We start from the raw sequence: 19,876 nt of genomic DNA on the forward strand, positions 1-19,876 counted from the left end.
TTTTCTCAACAGGAGGTACAATGAACAGGAAACATCATTAAAAGAGCCATCTATAATGTTATCAAGGGTAATGAAGTGTGGGCTCACAGGAACAATATTTTATTTGCTTGCAATAGCTACACTCCCTCCTGCTGTTAAATTCAGTTTGTGGCAAGACTGTGGAAACATGTCACCAAACTGAAATGATGTAGAAATTATACTGTAAAAAAAAAAAAAACATGGTATAAGTGAGAGGAAATTTTCTTCTGAAATATGTGGGATGCTTGGCAGATAGACACTAGGGCTTTAGAGGCACGACAAATACCAAAGATAGAAACATAGGATTAGGCTATTTTAATTCTGAAATAAGAAGCCTGAGACCTGGAAAAAACTGGCTCATTGTTATAGCACCTTTCCAGATAGTTAACACTACAGTCAATGGGTCCCTGCCTATATTATGCTGGAATTTGTATTATTCGTTCTCTTAATAGTAACAGCCAACATCCCAAATACTGGGCTGCTAATGATGGGGTTATGATGCAGCTGATTCTGTTTCATTGGGCTTAGGAGCTGTGACTGAGCCTCCTCTGTGGAAAGTGTACATATCGTCTTCAGTGCTCAGTCATCAGGATGCATACACATCAGACCGAACATTATACAAAAATCACTTCATTCCATCCAGCCAGACTAAAAAATACAACAGAGCTCTAATTCTCTACTCAGAGGAGGTGGGGCGGGGCAGGAGAAAATAATTGTAGCTAAAGTTAACCACCTTAGATCTCTATGCTCAGGTTTTATCAGCCTTAGAATTCTCGGGGGAAGGTGGAAGCCAAGTCTATTGACCATTATTTCTCTCCTCTTTTCCCAACATTCCTATACTAGCCCCCACCCAAGTCCTTCCCCTCTCTCTCCCCCGTTAAACTGCTGATTTCATTCACCTACTGCTTTGATATAAGGTGAATATTCTATCAAAGAACTACAAGTAAGAGAGGATATTGGAGTCTAATGGATAGGGCCCTGGATTGGACTGGGTCTCAGGACACCTGGGTTCTATTCCTGGCTCTGCCACAGACCTGCTGTGAAAATCACTCTGTGCCTCAGTTTCACCATGCACCCTTTGTCTGACTTTATTTAAATTGTAAACTCTTTTGAAGCAGGGATTATCTCTTACACAGACATACTATGTTGTTTCAAGAAGAACAGGAGGACTTGTGGCTCCTGTTCTTCTTTTTGCGGATACAGACTAACACGGCTGCTACTCTGAAACTTTTCATTATGTTGTTTCAGACTCCAGTCTTCACTGGAACTACTAGGTGCTATTGAAATACAAACAAATAATAATAAGTGAGAGCCTGATTACACCAGTTTTAGACTAGCAGAATTCTGCTGACTTCAGGAGAGTTCTGATTTATTCTAGTTTAATAGAAAGGAGAATCAGGCCCCATGTATCCTCTGATGATCTCTGGAGAGCTCTTTTGCTCCAAAACCTCAAGCTGGCTATCAGAGCAATTAGAATCAAGAAGAAACATAAGTATACAATTACGAGATGTTATATGAGAGTGTAACACACATCCCTAGAAGGATCAGCATGACTGGGGACTGTGGATCACAAAGCATGAGCATCTCCTGGCTGAGCTAAAAGACCCTTTCTTGTCAGCACACCAGCTGTAGCAGACTCAACCTCTCTGTAGTCCAGCCACTGCAATGGGACAGAGATCCACGCTGTGTAACCATGATTACAAGAGGTAAGGAAAATGGTGTTAAAAATACTCAATGCTGGATTAATACATCTTTAACTCCACAGGTATTTGCTGAGATTTTTGACCCAGTTATTAAAGTGAGACACAATGGCTATGATCCATATGTAATGAAGCATCACACCGACCTGGATGCATCCAAGGTAGGATCAAATTTTGAATCCTTAATCCTTCAGCTTCCTATCATGACATTATATTGTATTTCATAGTTCAAAAAATGTTCCAATCTCCAAAGAAAATAAGCTGAGGGATAACAGAACTGTGATGTCACAATGGCTGAACTTATCAATGCTTTATTCCCCTTCCCAAGCAACTTTTTATATACAACGTGGCACATCTAGAAAAGAATGAGACTAGGTTAAGTGGTGTCTGATTCTGTCCCCTGTACCTCTTATGCAAGGCCCCGTGTCCTAGGTGGTACATTAGATTTAAATTATGTGATCCTCCCTTTCCTTAATGTCCAGGCAGAACAGTATCCCTTCTATTATTTATTTAAATTTTAAATCCAATTTATTTTTAGGCTGATCCCAACTTTTAAAATTTCAATGTGCTAAAGATTTTTAGTACTGGCCAAAGTAAACGAATTTTAGAACTGGAGGTATGGTGGCTGGGTAGGGGACAATTATGGCTTTTGGCACCCAAAGAGTCATGGGAAGTAGTTTTATGTGCTTTGGTAAATAGGAGTCAGTTTTGAGGATTTTGGTCAGGAGCTGGTATGTGTACCTCTTCCCGCCACACACACTTTGGGCATGGGCAGAGGTGACTTTAAATGTCTTCCTGGAACTGTTTTCCTGATGCTGCTGTTATTACTCCTTCATCATTTGCAAAGAGACCTGTTGAGCTGAACTCTGCTGTTTTTTCTGCTGTTCCACCAATCATTTTGGGACCTCTTCCATTTTTCTCTGTGCATACAGTGTTCAGTGCCACCCTGAGAACACATGTAAGCACGTAGCATTCCCCCCTGTTCCTAACAGAAGGCTGCATGGTGCTGAGCACCTCTATTTGGTTCTATATAGGTTTTCATACTACACTTACCACTGTAGTGTCTGTCTGCCACTTTGACCCCAGGGGCGGCTCTATGTATTTTGCCACCCCAAGCATGGCAGTGAGGCAGGCTTCGGCGGCATGCCTGCGCCGAAGCCGTGGGACTGGCGGACCTCCCGCAGGCATGCCGTTGAAGGCATCCTGACTGCCGCCCTCACGGCGACCGGCAGGCCGCCCCCTGCGGCTTGCCGCCCCAGGCACGCGCTTGGTGTGTTGGTGTCTGGAGCTGCCCCTGTTTGACCCCAATCTAGCAAAGCACTATGGGACTATTCTTACTTAAGTTAAGCATGTACTTAAGTGTTTTGCTGGAACAGGATCAGAGATACTGTGCACTTTGCAGGATGGAGCCCAGAGCGCGCGCGCACACTATATATGATCTCAATTTACCCACTTCCTTGGGATTTCCTTTATTGTTGTCTTAATTAACAACAAATATAAGCATCATCTTAGGTGTGGCTGTTTCTAAGCAACTTCTGCCCATGTCCCTAGTTCTCTGTCTTTCAGGGAGCTATTGAAACACTGTGATATGTCTGGGTTGGAGTTAAGAGGGCCCACCTGATCTATTTGCCACAGTGAATCAGCAAAATCACTCGGGATCTCCATGCATAGTGCTAGAACCTGACACCCTGATGCACCTATCTGTTGCATTTCTGAGTACCCAAGATTAGTTGTAATCATTTGGCTGCAGAGAACATATAAAAGGACATTCTTTATGTAGAAAGGCAAATTTTAAAATTACTATATGTAAAATGGGACACAATGTGTAGATTTTCACAGAATCATACCCTATCAGTGTTGGAAGGGACCTCAGAAGGTCATCTAATCCAACCCCCTGGTCAAAGCAGGACCAATCACCAACTATTTTTTTTTTTTTGCCTGAGATCCCTAAATGGCCCCCCTGAGGATTGAACTCATAAGCCTGGGTTTAGCAGGCCAATGCTCAAACCACTGAGCTATCCCTCCCCCCATTTCTTTCATTAGATTACCCAAGGTCAGTTTGATGAGCGCTATGTCCTATCATCACGTGTACGTACTGGTCGCAGTATCCGGGGTCTCAGTCTTCCCCCTGCCTGCTCCAGGGCAGAGAGAAGAGAAGTAGAAAATGTTGTGGTCACTGCTTTGGCTGGGCTGAAAGGAGACCTTGCTGGGAAGTATTATAGCCTGACCAATATGTCTGAGAAGGATCAACAGCAGCTTATTGATGTAAGTACAGACTCCAGTCTGGAGACTTAGAAGATTTTCATTAATATATATCATATAAAAATAAATGTGATTAATCCTGTCTTTCTCTCTCATGCATACTTTCCTGCTTATGTAATGAAGATACTTAATTATCTAAAACTATCTTAAAAATCCACAAGATAAACACTAATATTTTGAAGTCCTTAAATATGCATTTTTGCAAGCCCCAAACAATGATTATATCCTATCAGCTGTATTTAAAGAACATTAGTCCATAAAATAATAACCAAAATTATGTTAAAGTACTGTAATATCATTAATGCTGCTACTTGGTATCACATTCAGATTCAGTCCAAAGGAACTGTTAAATCAGCACAAAACCAAAAGACTGCATTAAGAGTTTATTTCATAGAACCATAGAAATATAGGGCTGGAAGGGACCTCAAGAGGTTATCTAGTTTATCTCCCTGTGCTGTGGCAGGGTTAAGTATCCCTAGACCATCCCCTGAGAGGTGTTTGTCTAACCATTCTTAAAAACTTCCAATAACAGGGATTCAACCTCCCTAGGTAACCTGTTCCACTGTTCACCTATATAGTCAGGGCTGGCTCCAGGCACCAGCCCACCAAGCATGTGCTTGGGGCGGCACCTGGAGGGGGGCGGTGCGGTGCTCCGAGAGCGGGGCCGTGACTGGCCTCGCCGCCCTCCCCGCGGTGCTCCAGCTGCCGGGGAGAGCGGGGCCGCGACTGGCCTCACCGCCCTCCCCGCGGCGCTCTGGCCGCCGGGGAGAGCGGAGCCCCGGCCGGGGCTCGCTGCCCTCCCCCCCGCGCTCTGGCCGCCGGGGAGAGCGGAGCCCCGGCCGGGCTCGCCGCCCTCCCTCCCGCGCTCTGGCCGCCGGGGAGAGCGGAGCCCCGGCCGGGGCTCGCCGCCCTCCCCCCCCTGCGCTCTGGCCGCCGGGGAGAGCGGAGCCCCGGCCGGGGCTCGCAGCCCTCCCCCCGGCGCTCTGGCGGCAAAAAAGCCAGAGCCGGCCCTGTATATAGTTAGAAAGTTTTTGCTAGTATCCACCTACATTTCCCTTGCTGCAAGCTAAACTGATTTCTTCTGTTCAGCGGCTCCCTGGGGAAGGATCAGTTCTTCCGCTAACTTAAGCATAGAAGGGAATGGTGGTAGAGAAAAGCATTTCATCCAGAACTGATTCATGCTCGTTCCATCTGTCTGCTGGTACCTACAGGAGAAACTGGTACTGGGTACAGGTTGCACTAGGAGAGAGAAGGGGAAACACAACAGGAGCAGAAGTGTAGAGTTCTTCTGGTCTAATGGAAATGCAGTTTCATCATTCATGTAATGTGTATGATCAAGAAATGACTGTACTAAGGCCATGAATATACTAAGACCTTGCTCCTGCAATGTAAGATAAACAGATGGACCCTGCACCTTCCCCTGGGTTCACTTTTAGTTCAATGGGGCTCCATGCTAGCATCAGCGGGGGTCCAACAGGTACAGGGGCCTAAAATCCGAAATGGAGAAAAGAGTAAAGCTTACTATCCTGTTTACATCATCTTATTTATACTGGACATCCTTCCTCCTCACCCTGCATCAGACACTAGCTAAGTCATTTAAAATGAAAAAAATTGACACGATGGTCATTGAGGCAATGAGAGATAAATACACCCCCTTGTTCATAACCTTCCAGCACAAATGTGAAAAATCAAATACTTATTTGCTGGGGGCGGGGGGCAGAAACAGGTCAGTGAGAAGAATCAGTTGAATGAGATTAGGTCTTTCAGCATGATACATCACAAACTGTGCTGCCTACTGCTACAGGTGTTCAAGCAGAAATAGAATCTCCCTTTGAGAAAAAGAATGAATTGGTGGTACCAAAAGGTACCAAGCCACACACTATTTTAATTTCTTGCATGATAGCCCACTCAAAAGAAATTGCGAAAACAATACGCTCGAGATATCTTATTTGCAGGGTTGGCACTAGACATTTTGCAATCATTAGGCCCCCTACTCTGAAAACTCTCTGTACATTATGGTTTGCAGTAATGTACATTAACACGGTGCTGATCAGGCCTCAGCTGGAGTACTGTATCCAATTTTGGTCACCAATGTATAGATAAAAAGAAGAACAGGAGGACTTGTGGCACCTTAGAGACTAACAAATTATAGGCTCTAGAGAAACTGAGAAGGATCCAAAGGCGAGAGACAAAGATGATCAAAGGCTGAAGGAACTGGGTATGTTTAGAGGACATGACAGCAGTCTTCAGATACTTGAAAGGCTGCCATTAAAAAGATGGAGAAAATTGTTCTCTCTTGCCACCGAGGGCAGGACAAGAGGCAATGGGTTCAAACTCCATCATAGCAGATTGAGATTAAATCTCAGGAAAAACTTCCTAACTGTAAAAACCATAGGACAATGGAACAGACTGCCTAGGGAGGTTATGGAAGCTCCTTCCAGGTTTTCAAAAGGAGGCTGGATAGTCATGTGTCTTGGATGGTTTAGACCTTCATTTCTCAAATGCGGCCATCAGCAGATTTTTTATGGCCATGGGAGCCACCAAAACATGGGTGGAGATTGGGGGGTGGGCAAAGCATCTGTACCTCCTTGCAGTACCCAGCCATTACTCCTGAATAGCTGTTATCAAGGGCAGCAAGATGCACCACCTTGGTGTTTGCTCTGGCGGCACCAGCAGTGATCGGTGCCCTGAACCGCATAGCCTCCTTGGGGGCTCTGGACAGTGCCTCTGGAGACACATGGGGCTACTATGCACGGTGCCAGAACTGGCTCGACAGTGGAGGTGGCTGTGTTTGGTTGCCAGGGCACTCCCCTGCTCCCACCCAGCTGGGGCATGGGGAACTTGGGACTCCACAGGTAGCTGGTAAGTTCCTAACTCACGTTCCCCCAGGCGGGCTCTCGGTGAAGGGCTGTGGAGGGCAGAGACAGAGAGACGGCTTTGTCAGAGCGGCCATCAATGAGAGTTGGTAGCTGCACTCTGAGACCACCAAAAAAATCATTGTTTAGACACATCAAATTCTCCGTCTTGGCAGGGGGTTACACTAGATGACCCTTGTGGTCCTATGATTTTAACTCCCTGTGGGATGTCTTCTCTATTTTTTGTGGTGGTACCCACCCTGCATTCCCAGGAGACTGACCTCATATTAAGTAGTAAGAGCCATTGTCTGGCTTCTTGGAAAAGGTGTGTGCACTTTTAAGGCCTTGACAGCCAAGGAGTGACTTTCTACTGCAGACTAGATCAGTGTGGAGATGCTGACCCATCTCCGTGCCCCCCCCCCACCAGGGGACTTGAAGAGAGGGGGGGAAATATAGGTCCATTCTAGTGCAGGAAAAGCCCTCTTTTACCTGGACCAGGTGGAGCAGCACCCAACCTCCTACCCATGGAAGTGGTGAAATGTCGAGTTTTGTCAGGATCCGCTATGGGCATTGTGCTAATTGCTCCTTTCTTGGGGGGCTGGGAAGGAAATTTTCCCTCCCTACCAGATTGGCCAAGGCGAAGTGTGGTTGGGGGTGCTTAGTTGGGCAAACATGAAACAGGAGTTAAGCTATGATGTCACAACACATCAGGTAAACATGGGGCAGGTACTCTGTAAGGAAGGAATACAGTGATCAGATAAAAGGGACTGATAAGGAGTTAACAGAGGTATTCTTTAAAGGAGCAAAAACAGGGGAGTTTCAGGACTCCCATGACTGGTACAGCCAGGAGCCAACGCCTCACCCCTTTATAGCCCACCTTAACCCTCATTTGGCGAGGTCCCAGCAGCAGGTTGGCTGGGGACCAGGATGGGTAAAGGGGAGGGCTGGCAGAAGCCCCCGGATATATGTTGAAATGATTATGAAAATACCCGCACTGGGCACGTTTATCTGCCAGGTACTCCCAGACATTTAAGAATAATGTCATGGCCTAATTAAACCACATCCAGTGTTTCCTGGCCTTCTGCTAGCACAGCCGGACAACTCTCCTTTATCACACCTAGCCAAAAATTAGCAGCACTGAGAACTGGTCGCCACCAAGCCTCCGTCTCCAGAAACACATCTGAGTAAAATGCTTTCTACCTGCAGTCAAGGAACTTCAGCTTTATGCAACTTTATTTTTATACCAGTGACTTTCTTGGCAGTGTTAAATGTTCAGAACAGCATTACTTCCCTGAATTCAGTTGCTTCTCTCTCTCTCTCTCACACATTTTGACTTTCAGGACCATTTCCTCTTTGATAAGCCAGTGTCCCCTTTGCTAACATGTGCTGGGATGGCACGTGACTGGCCTGATGCCAGAGGAATCTGGTATGGCATTTGAAGTGTGGAAGTTTGTATTATGTGCAAGTGATTTTATTACGTCTCTCCTTGCTTGTCCTAACACTGCAGCTGCCATTCCCTGATACTGACTGCATACTTAAGCTAACATTTTTCTTTATTAATTGTTCAAGGAAATATAGAAATAAATAAACAATACAACAAGCAAACCTTTCCATTAATGCAACAGTCATGATCATCAGCCACAACACAAGGGACTATAAATAAGACTATTGCTTTATGCTTTTAGTTTCTGTTTTCTTTTTTATAAATAAAAATTTGGCACAAAAAAGGGCCAGCAAATGACCATAAAAGACGAGTTATAAATGTAATCTAAAAAACATGAATGAGCTATCTTAAATCACAGGTATGTGACATCAACTTTGTGTCTTTCCCCTCACTTTGTTGCTGATGTAATATTTTTTCTATCAGAACTGTGCTTAAGAATTCCTTCACACATGCAGAATAAACTGAAGGAGTGTTACATTTCCATTTTTTATCATTATATATTTTGCTATTTACTGAATACACCAATACCCATCATTTCTTGGAATTTGTTGGAAGATGCAATTCATACGCTTTTAGTGAGGCAGATCTTTGTGTGGAAGAACCTTTGCATATATTGCTCCACTCCAAATGTTTTTGTAAATTGTGTCAAGAAAAAATTGTGGGACAGATTAGATGATGCTTGACAGTACCTCCAGCATTTATTGTGAATATGGCCAAACCAACTTTATGTAGACCCCATCCAAAGTCCACCTGAATCCCACAGGAGTTTTCAATTTCAATGGGCTTTGGATTAGGCTCCTGGTGCCCAGAACAAACTCTTAAACAAGTTTTACTAGAAGAATTATAAGGATAACAAATGGGTGCATAGATTTTATGAACTGAACAGAACATGTGCAAATAATGCATGTAGCCCCAATGCATCACCTGAATAAACCAGATCTGTGTTTGCACATTTTGCATGTGAAATATAATTTATATTGCATATGAAATATAACTTGCTGTAACTGGAAAGTGACACGATGAGCCGCAATTTTAAAACTTGGTCTCTCTTGTTGCATCACAATTTGTAGATACAAATAATTGTGGGTTATATGTTAGGACAATTTAGCCTCAGAATGAAATCCTGGCCCCACTGAAGTCAATGGCAAAACTCTCATTGACTTCAGTGGGGTCAGGATTTCACCTTATGGGTGGGCTTTTCAAAAGCACTCAACATTGGTCTCACTACTCTCCTTATGGTCAATGATACAACTTCCATTTAATTCAGTGGGATTTAATTCAGTTAGGCCAACACTGATCCCTTTTGAAAATCCCATCCTAAATGCCAGATGGTGACTGCAAAGCAGGTGCTTAGATATTTAAGTATGTCTAATTCCACCCACAAATAACTGGCAGGACACATTTGCACCTGCAATTATTTGCATCAGCAAATTTCAAGTACAAAAAAGGAGGCCCAGCGAAAGCCAGGCTGAAAGTCAGTCCTTCTATGGGCTTTAAATCCTAGACCTACTGTGCTTTTCTCCTGATGTATTATTCAGACTGTTTGTATGAACAAGTCTCAACTTATTCAGGAAGACTAATCCAAAGGCAGAGAAAGTGGGAGACAAGCAAACAGTGATCCCAGTTCCTACTTGTCTCTTTAAAAGCATGACCATGAGTTCTCGATTTGAAGCAAAAGTGGATACCTTGTCTCCAGGCACTTTATCTTGAAAGGCAAGTCAGCATCTTTGATTAATGTTGTGTCTTGAAGCAACACTTAGCTGCCGCCTCTCAGTGCATAATTTGATTTATGTGCCAGTCGTGTGTTACCAAGTGATATAAAAGCAACAAGGATTTGATTTAGAAGAGAATACAGTTAAATAGGGTCAGGTTGCCAGGCCCCAGGTAGCATGTAAACATCAGATTTTCTCACTTCAGAAAGCTCTAAAATCAGCAAATAACTTCCTCAATGATTAAAGATGCAGAACTCTGCTTCTCCAGTTCCTAGTTTCCCTAGCTGTGTTCCTATTGATATGTTCTTGTTAGAAGACAAAGTGTACTTTCTAGTGCAGCATCAATACAACACCAATGTAATCAATAAAGCGTGCTGTTGTCATTGTGACCTAAGGAACCTGAAGGATTATGTTACCGGTGGATAAGGGAATGAAATTGAAAAAGGCCTCAATAGCTCTTATTCTTAGCCCCGTCACTCTGATATTATCTTGCAGCACTTGTCCTGTGCACAATCATGAAAGATTACGAGCTAGGAAAGGAAGGAATTGATATTAAACTGAGAATGATGAGAATTATTTCTGAAGGCTTATCCCATTCTTTAAAGACACCATTTTCTTCTCTCAAATAGGCATAACCATGACAAAACATTTCTTATCTGGATTAATGAAGAAGACCATACCAGAGTGATTTCCATGGAAAAAGGTGGCAATATGAAAAGGGTGTTTGAAAGATTTTGCCATGGTTTAAAAGAGGTAACAACTCAGCCAGTTTGAGTTTTCATTTTTATTATTCCTGTTTGTTAGCAATTAGAGTAGTGTCACCACTCTTTGATATAGTTAATACTGAATTCCCTTTCACTATTTTTAGCAACAAAATTTTAAAAAATCAATCCAAATTATACCCCCCTTGAAAAACAACAGTACCAAGGAAGTAAAGACACAGTGTTGTCATATTGTTAGCCACAATGTAGGGACAATCAAACCCTAACAGTACCAGAAGTTTTACAAAATCTAAAACCAACTGAAATTTTTCTCTTTTTCTAATTTTAATGGCAATAGTTACTTATAAACAAATATGCACCGCCTTGCAGTGTTTTTCACCCAACCTGTAGCACTGAGAACCTGAAAATGAAATTTATTGGTAGAAAAATGAAACGGATTTCATTCATTTGATGAGAGAAATGCATAAAGGAAAACAAACAGCCAAAAATAGAAAATAGATTGGATTTTTAAAATTCTTTAAAATTCTGACATAAGGAAAGATGATATGTGTTGCTTTAAAATTACACACCAAAATCTGTGATTTTTAGGTCAGCAAAGTCTTTTTAAATACAAAAGTTACAACCTTAGGCACTGGGTTTGGGATTAAACTATGTAGGCTTTTTATTTCAAGTTTAGCAAAAACATATAAATATGAAGAAAAAAATCCATGTTAAAATGCTGTGAAGGTTATAACATAACCTACATCCAGTTGAGCTAGGCAATCCAGCTATGACTGTAGGATGGATCTGGTCCCTGATGTAGCCCATTGCGCTGCTCTGACCGTGAGAAAGGGCCATCAAAGCTGCCTTAACTGAGCAGGTCAGAATTCCACCCTACCCCTTGCAGCAAGGGTATAAAGTACATGCTAGGGATGTGGCCAAGGGGACAGGATGTTCCAGAACACTGCTGCATTCCAGCTGATCCGTAGATGGTGCAACTCCCACTTGGGGGCTATTACCAATTGATGTACTGAGGACTGGCTTGAAACATAGAGGATCAAGCCAACACAAAAGTGACTTACAGATGCCTTTATGCCCCTCCTCTTCTCTAGAACTGTGCGGTCCCCAGTATCTGGTCCATGTTCTTCTCAGAGGCATTTACGACACTGTACATGTTGTACAAGGAGATAAATGCAATGCTTAGAGCCAGGGACTAGGAGTCATGGCTCCTGGATTTTATTCCCAGCTCTACATTTGACTCTGTAATTATAACTCCTAGAGTTAGCGGATATGAACCCCTGTCATTTGACACAGGCATGAACTTTTTGTAACTCTGACACATGGCATATGACTGAAGCCAGGAAATAAAGATTAGTCCCTTACCAGCAGTCCTGGTGTTGTTATAGACTCCCTATGTGACCTTGGGGAAGTCCTTTAACCTCTCTGTATGTCAGTTAATTCATCTGCAAAACAAGGATACTTAGTTACCTTCCAGGGATTTGGTGAGCCTTGAATAATCAATGGGCCTGATTCTCCTCTCACATCAGAATTACATTGAAATTGCATTGTATTCAGTGGAGTTACTCGTGATTTGCCCTAGTGTTAGCAGTACTGTCAAACTCAAGGATTCAAAATTCAAGTGTCAGGGCTTGAAAATCATGAATAAATTTGGGGTCCTTTTATTTGCACTCAGGTGTTTGAGCCTTTAGGGTTCATGATTTACAGTTCTTCTCCACAATCACAAAAGCTAGAAACTTACTTTGATTTCAAATGAAAGCTGAGATTCTTGTGTAATTACCTGACTCCATAATTTAGGCTTTAAGAAAAATATCAAATATCACAAGATTTGCAATAAAATCATGAGATTACAACACCGTGTATGTGAGAGGAGAATGTTTATAAAGTTCACTGAGGATATTGGATGAAAGGTGCTGGATACATGCAAAGATTTATATCTTAATCATAGTTTCATTTGCACATAATTTTATGTGTTTTATATACTTAATGGGCCAAATTCTACCTTCACTTACACTTATGCAATTCCATTGACATCAGTGGATTTTTGTGGGTATAACTGATGGCAGAAATTGGCACTGTGGGTTTAATATTCAAATTCATGAAAGGCAGCAAGTATTTCAGATGTCAGCAACATTGTCATAAGATGAGACATTTGTATGCAGCAGTTTTTCCTGTTGTTGTTTTTTACCTGCAGGTTGAACGCTTAATTAAAGAACGGGGCTGGGAGTTCATGTGGAATGAACGCTTAGGGTATGTTCTGACCTGTCCTTCCAACCTGGGAACAGGATTACGTGCAGGAGTCCATGTTAAACTTCCAAAACTCAGCAAGGTACGTAAGCTATTAAAAGGGCTATGATGTAAATCAGCTCTTCATCTGACTCAAAGGGAACAAATGAAAAAAGGATAATTCACAGTGTTAATGCACTTAATATTATGTGTAACTATGAGGTCTCAGGGACAATCTGTGACAAATTGTGCATATTTTTATCCATCAAATTACTGTATTTATGTGAATGAATCTGTTCAACAAACATCCACTCAGGCAGCCCGTATACCTAAGGCATAGGAAAATATCCATCCCTGCAAGTCTTTCTGGAGAAACTATTGAAGTAACTGATAACAGTATTTCCAGGAGTCAATACAATATAATACCAGTATATCCAAAAAGCCGGCAAAATGTCTTTTGTGCTAGGATCCCAGGTTTTCAAAGATTCTGGAGAATCTGAGGCTGCAGAAACGTGGCACTGGTGGTGTGGACACAGCAGCTGTGGCAGATGTGTATGATATCTCCAACCTGGATCGCATGGGCCGATCAGAGGTAATATGATTTTTCTAGTTTTAAACTCAATGAGGCAGATCTTCAGCTTGTGCAAATGGTCATAGTCTCACGGGAGTCAATTAACTTCAGTGGAACCATTTACTTCAATGGAGCTATGACCATTCACACCAGCTAGGATTCACACAAAGTCAAGTTACTCACATGTGTAAGTGACTTGCATCACTGACCCCTAAGTCAATCAAAATATACAAGGTCTAAGTATACAAGAATGAAAAGCATATTACAAGATGCTATACATATATGTGTAAGGAGGTAGAAAAACTGTATGATACATTGTGTTGTTTGAGAAACAGCATGTCATCATGAACTATATAACATTCTGAAATGTTTGTGTGTTTTTGCTAACTTATTAATACAAATATTTATATTGCATTGTTCATTTACACAGAGTTTTAAAAACATGATTTAAGCCTATAATCCCTTATTCATGTGAAGATTTCAACTGGTCAATGAGGCTATGTGTGAGTAAGGACTAATCATGTGAGTAAGGATTTGAAAGATGAAGCCTATAGCTCAGACCTATTTCTACCCTGAAGAGCTTTCAATGTAAATAAGACAAGGCAAACACACACAAGAGGACAGAAATGTTTTATTATAGAATATATATTTTTCAGTACATAATAAAATATATTTCATTATGTAATAAACCAGTTTGCAGAACTAAATTATGTCCCCGATGGCACAACATAAAGTTGTTTGGGTTTTGTTTGTTTCAGTTACTGGTCAATGCAAACTTAATACAAAATTCTTTTCATCCTCACAGCTGCAAAATCAGACCTCTGATTTCCCTACACAGCTGGTCTGTAAAGACAATAAAACAAACTGCTAAGCCACTGAAATGCTTTATAGTAAAAAACAAATCCCTTCAAAAGCCATTATTGTCCCAATAAAGAGACATTGGGATTTAGCTTGGGTAATCAGTTTTAACAAACCAGTTATTAAAGGTTGCTAATGAACCAGTTCATGAAGATTTTTTTAAAAATCAGTTACATAGTTTGCTACCTACTCTAAAGTTCGTAACACCAGGGGAGCTGGTGCTATCATGCCACAGGGTTTGGTAAAACGCTCCTCTCTGTTTCATCTTGTCTTTTTTAATTATTATTATTATTCTTTAATAGTTTTTAAAGAGATTATACAAACGCATCTGTTGCTTACTGTATGGAATAGGAGTTTCTGCTGCTGCTTTTGGGATAAGACACTGGGTCTGATTCTGATCCCACTTACACCAGTGTGACCAGGAGTAACTCCACTGAATTCAATGGAGTTATGCCTGTTGTAAAACCAGTATGAGTTTAGAATCAGGCCTATTGCTAGAGAAATGTGGATTAAGGGCTTGATATTACAGTTGCTATAAAGGCAAAACTCCGGTTAGAGTCAATGGGAGTTGTTTTCTGCACAAGAGCAGTTGGTCACTTGTTGTGGTAGCATCAGAACAGCTCATTGACAACTGCAAGGGCTTTCCATTCTGAAATCATGGAATAAAAGGATGACTGTAAAGTAGTCTGGTCCTATCCTGATAGCTGATAAGAGGAAGTGTGAAACACTCCTTTCCATTGTGAATTTGAAAGATGTTTCATTACTACACCCACAAGACAACAGCCCAGCAGCCATTTTGCTCACATTAATAGTTGATGATACTGAAAGAACAGTCTAATGGATTTGCAAATCCGTGACATCTACATTCTATCCTTTATTTTTAAGTGTATCTTGGGCTTAATATTTTTCTCTTGTGAGGCTGAGTAGAGGTGAAGACTCTCACAAAAGAATCCTATAGAACTTGATAGGGATGAAACCAACAAGTCTGTATTAAGGGTCCAGTGAAAACCTGTAATATGTAATAGAAAATAACAGTCTTCCCATAGGTTTTCTGTTTCATCCTATAGCATTCTACAGAAGGGCTATTGTTCTTTATTACATTCTAGCTATAGGCTGGTTCAAAAAGTCTATAGATGGGCTATCATTTTCGATTGAATTCTATAGAAATTTTCCATCAAGGGAGTGGGGGAAGGTGCAGCACCCTAGCAGAGGTGGATGGATGGAGGCATTAAAACTGTGAAAGATATGCCTTCTGGGTAATGGTCCGAGTACGCTGGGAAGTGTGTAGGCAGCATTCCTCCAGCACAGATATCCTGACATATGGGCAAATGGGAGCCATGGCTCTACTTAGATACGCATTGTTTGGAGCTGCTAGCTCTGTTGGCAGGACTCTCCTCTCATAACAATGTAACCTAAATAATTTGGGTATTTGTTCCTATCGAAGGTGGAGCTTGTCCAGATAGTTGTTGATGGGGTCAATTATCTGATTGACTGTGAGAAGAAGCTGGAAAAAGGTCAAGACATCAAGGTACCACCACCTTTGCCTCAGTTTGGAAGGAAATGAGCTTGTTACAGATGATTAATAACTGATGTGAAATATGTCTGTTGTTCTGACAGAAAATTATCTCTGTATATCTCAGTGTATAAATAAGATCCTGACAACTTGTGAAATAAAACATTACCTGATGCCTTACAGATTGTTTGTCTGTTTTTTAGTAGCTGGTAGGGTTGGCAACAGTTAGCATTCAGAAACCAACACTGTAAGTAACATAGCAATGACCAATAAGTTGATTTTAATGATATGAAAATGCTCATGTTATTTTCTAACATTACCATCCAAGTCTCCTATGATTAGGTATCATTTAGTAGATGAAATACCTTTTCTACTAGTTCTACTTGGTATTATACACTAACAGGGAAAGTCAGGGAACTCCTGCAGAATGAAATAAATAGCCTAGAAAGTTTACCAGAGATTAAAGAGCTTTTATATGGATTATGGATGATCTCATGCTGTTCTTCCATTACTGTGAACTTCCCATCCCCCCGTTATTTGTATGTAAATGGAGCTTCCATTGTTTTGATTCCATAATTCTTCATTTATATTGAAGACAGGTAGATAGCTTCTTTCCCTATTGTCTGGGATCAAAAACCTGGTTCTCCCTTTGTTTGGTTACAGACTTCGAAGCATACTATCTGTAAGTATTCCTATTTCCTCAGACAGCATTAATACATGCATTTCACAATATTAATAACCAGTGTGACATTATCTTTCATAAAAGGATACAGTAATATACATAATTGGTTGATTCAGATATTTATTATTTGAGGTAAAGACCCCTGCAAGAGGCTGCCTCCCGCACTTGCTAGGTTGATGGCTTTGTTTACCTTTTATGTAAATGTACCTTCATAGTCTTTGCCTGGCAAACTACAATACATCCTTTGTCTAAGGCAGACTATGCTTCTGAATTGCTTGCCAAACACAATTCTAGCACATATCCATAACTCTTTGTACGTACCCCATGTATACATTATGCAAGCATACTAATGCCCAATGGGTTATTTGTTTTCCAATGTTATTTTACATGACTTTTAGATACAGATTATGTACACTAACCTGTTCTTGAAAACCTCCAATGTTGAGGCTTCCACAATCTCCGTTTGAAGCCTATTCCAGTTCTTAACTATCATTATAGTTAGAAAGCTTTTCCTAATATCTGACCCAAAGCTCCCTTGCTGCACATTAAGCCAATTACTTCTTGTCCAACCTTCAGTGGACATGGAGAACAATGAGGCACTTCCTCTTTAAAACAGCTCTTAACATATTTGAAAACTATCAGATCCCCCTCAGTCTTCTTTTCTCAGAACTAGACATGCTCAGTTTTTTTAACCTTTCCTCATAGATCAGGTTTTCTAGACCTTTTTAGTCATTTTTGTTGTTCTCTTCGGGACTCTTTCCAATTTGTGCACATCTTTCTTAAAGTGTGCTGCCCAGAACTGGACACAGTACCCTAGCTGAGGCCTCACTAGTGCCAAATAGAGTGGGAAAGTTACCTATGTGTCTTACATATGATACTTCCATTAATGCTATAACCTGATGTTTTCATAACTAGTGTAAAGAGGAAGGGGAAGAGGGAGCAGCCTTATCAGGTGCCTCTTTAAGGAGAATCTCTTTGTATCAAACCTAGAGGGATAGCTCAGTGGTTTGAGCATTGGCCTGCTAACCCAATCGTTGAGGGGACCACTTAGGGATCTGGGGCAAAATCAGTACTTGGTCCTGCTAGTGAAGGCAGGGGGCTGGACTCTATGACCTTTCAAGGTCCCTTCCAGTTCTATGAGATGGTTTATAATATATGGAGATATACCTAACAATTTGTCAGGTGGGGCCATGTGCATAGACTTGATGTATCTTCTAAATGTTGATTCAAAGTTAAACAGTCAAATCCATTATTACAGAAGTTGCAATTGATTCCACTTATCACATGTTACATCTAGAATCATCCATTGATCTAACCGGATCTGGCTTAACAGACAGCTTAAAATGCTTATGTAACTATCTACCTAACATATGTCTGAATAAAAATGATCATTTTCTATGGAAATATTACCAAAAAAGTAGCAAATAACATTAGCAGTAATTCAGTTCCCATATTTATATATGGAACTAATTTACTAATATAATTTCTTGGAATTTAATTTAAGATGTGGCAAAATACTTAATACAAAATACTCTTCCTACTAATTCTTCCTATAGCTGCTTAAGACTTAATTGGAAATTTAAAGTCTTTAAGCAGCAATTTTTTTCTCCAAAGATGCTTGATGATATGACAGTTATTGAAGTGCATTAGGTACAGAACAAAAATCCTATTAAGTCCAATGTTCTAAAGGGCACAAATATACAATCATCTATTGCACATGCATGTTGCAGCTGTTTGTCACTTCATTTTAATCTACTTACAAGAAAATAAGTTAGTCAGCATATAAAAAGATTGGATTCCTAATGGAGGAACATTAAGAACTGAATAATAAGTAGTTCTAATAATGCTATCAGACAAGTAGATTGTGTTTAAATGTTAATCATTTAACAATTTTCCAGTAATTTCCAAGAGACAAGAATTAGGAATACTCACAGATAAACATGCTTTAAAGTCTGTGACCAAAGGGTGATGAAAATTTTCTTACGAATGACAGTGCATAAATTGACACTGATTATTATTGTTTTGTTTTATGAAATGATACAACTGTTTATAGGATTTCTATCTTGCTGGCTTTTTAAAATTTTCTTCTTGAACCAAATTCTCTTCTTAATTTCATGGGTGCATCTCAGTTGACTTCAGTGGGATTGCACCTGAGTAACCGAGGGGAAAATTTGATCCTTAATTTTTTTGCAATCATTAATGGATTAATTTTTTTAAAATGCTTCTGAAAGGCAAAAGATAACCTGTGGGCTCCTGCTATATTGTTTAAAATATCTAGTCTTCCACGTTATTATTGGACTTCTATTGCAGGGACTTTCTTCCTCTAAGCCAAAGCCCATTTAATGCCCAAATACTAACGAAGCCAATGGAATGTACTGATCTCAGAGGCACTAAGAAAAGATGCATGTCCTGTCTACTACCTGGAATTTGGTAATGACATGCAGAAGTTATAGGCACTTTGACTCTGTTTAAGGAGGATGGTTGAAGGTGTCTTTTCTTAATGAACAGGAGTCCCGGACAAGGGTCATGCTGACATAGTTTTGTTTTTATGAGTGAACTCTGTCTTTTCTATGGAGCTCTTCTTTACTGCTTAAAATGCTTAAGGACTCTGTAGTCATAGGGTTGCTATTTCTGCTTGACACTTTACGCATTTGTTTTCTCTTCATTCTCTGAGACAGAGTAGCCTTATTCTAAACACTGCTGGTACCAGAATGGAAAGAACCCAGCCATCCAACTGATGTGTCAGTGAATGGCAATGCAATAATCCATTTTTCTGTGAGAGCTTTGTACATCATCATTTGTAAAACTTAAAATTATTTTGCTGCAATCTGTGGTCTACATTAAGACTCTGAATGAAGTTTAGTGCATTCCATTTATTTTTTAGCCTTTCCTTGAATGTTTCTGAAAAAGGAAAAATAATGTCTCCCAGTAAGGAGATACCAAGAACACTGAATGGATAATTAGGCACATTTCTCTTGCTATTAAGAGAATTTTTTGTCTAATATCCTATATCATCTCTTACACTGTATCTTCCAGTGTTCCGTTTGATTCACAGTTCTCAAAGAAAGGGGCATATTTACTGCACAATGAAGCTAGTCAAAGGATATGTCTATACTGCAGTAAAACATCCACAGCTGGAACAGGTCTGCTAGTTTGGGCTGTAGGGCTATAAAATTGCAGGGTAGATATTTGGGTGGACTGAAGCCTAAGGTCTGGGGCCTTCCCCTGTTGCAGGGGCATAGAGTCCAGGCTCCAGTCCCAGCCCAAATGTCTACACTGCAGTTTTATAGACCCCCTCCCCCCAGTCCAAGCCACA

General features: G+C 40.9%; 1 protein-coding gene across 4 annotated transcripts in view; it reads left to right on the forward strand.

Moving 5' to 3' along the window:
- The window catches only part of CKMT2 (creatine kinase, mitochondrial 2), a 36,829-nt gene extending 20,771 nt beyond the window's left edge, over positions 1-16,058 (forward strand). For all 4 annotated transcript variants that reach the window (XM_024104523.3, XM_005288180.4, XM_008167487.4 and 1 more), the window contains exons 4-10: positions 1,784-1,879; positions 3,762-3,983; positions 8,176-8,261; positions 10,621-10,744; positions 12,905-13,039; positions 13,403-13,528; positions 15,810-16,058. In XM_024104523.3, coding sequence (XP_023960291.1) covers positions 1,784-1,879; positions 3,762-3,983; positions 8,176-8,261; positions 10,621-10,744; positions 12,905-13,039; positions 13,403-13,528; positions 15,810-15,929 — 909 coding nt within the window. In that variant the 3' untranslated portion in view covers positions 15,930-16,058. The remainder of the gene's footprint in view (positions 1-1,783; positions 1,880-3,761; positions 3,984-8,175; positions 8,262-10,620; positions 10,745-12,904; positions 13,040-13,402; positions 13,529-15,809) is intronic.
- The last annotated feature ends 3,818 nt before the right edge of the window (positions 16,059-19,876 follow it).

This window comes from Chrysemys picta, chromosome 6 (assembly GCF_011386835.1).
Source record: "Chrysemys picta bellii isolate R12L10 chromosome 6, ASM1138683v2, whole genome shotgun sequence".
In the NCBI taxonomy this organism is placed as follows: domain Eukaryota; kingdom Metazoa; phylum Chordata; order Testudines; family Emydidae; genus Chrysemys; species Chrysemys picta.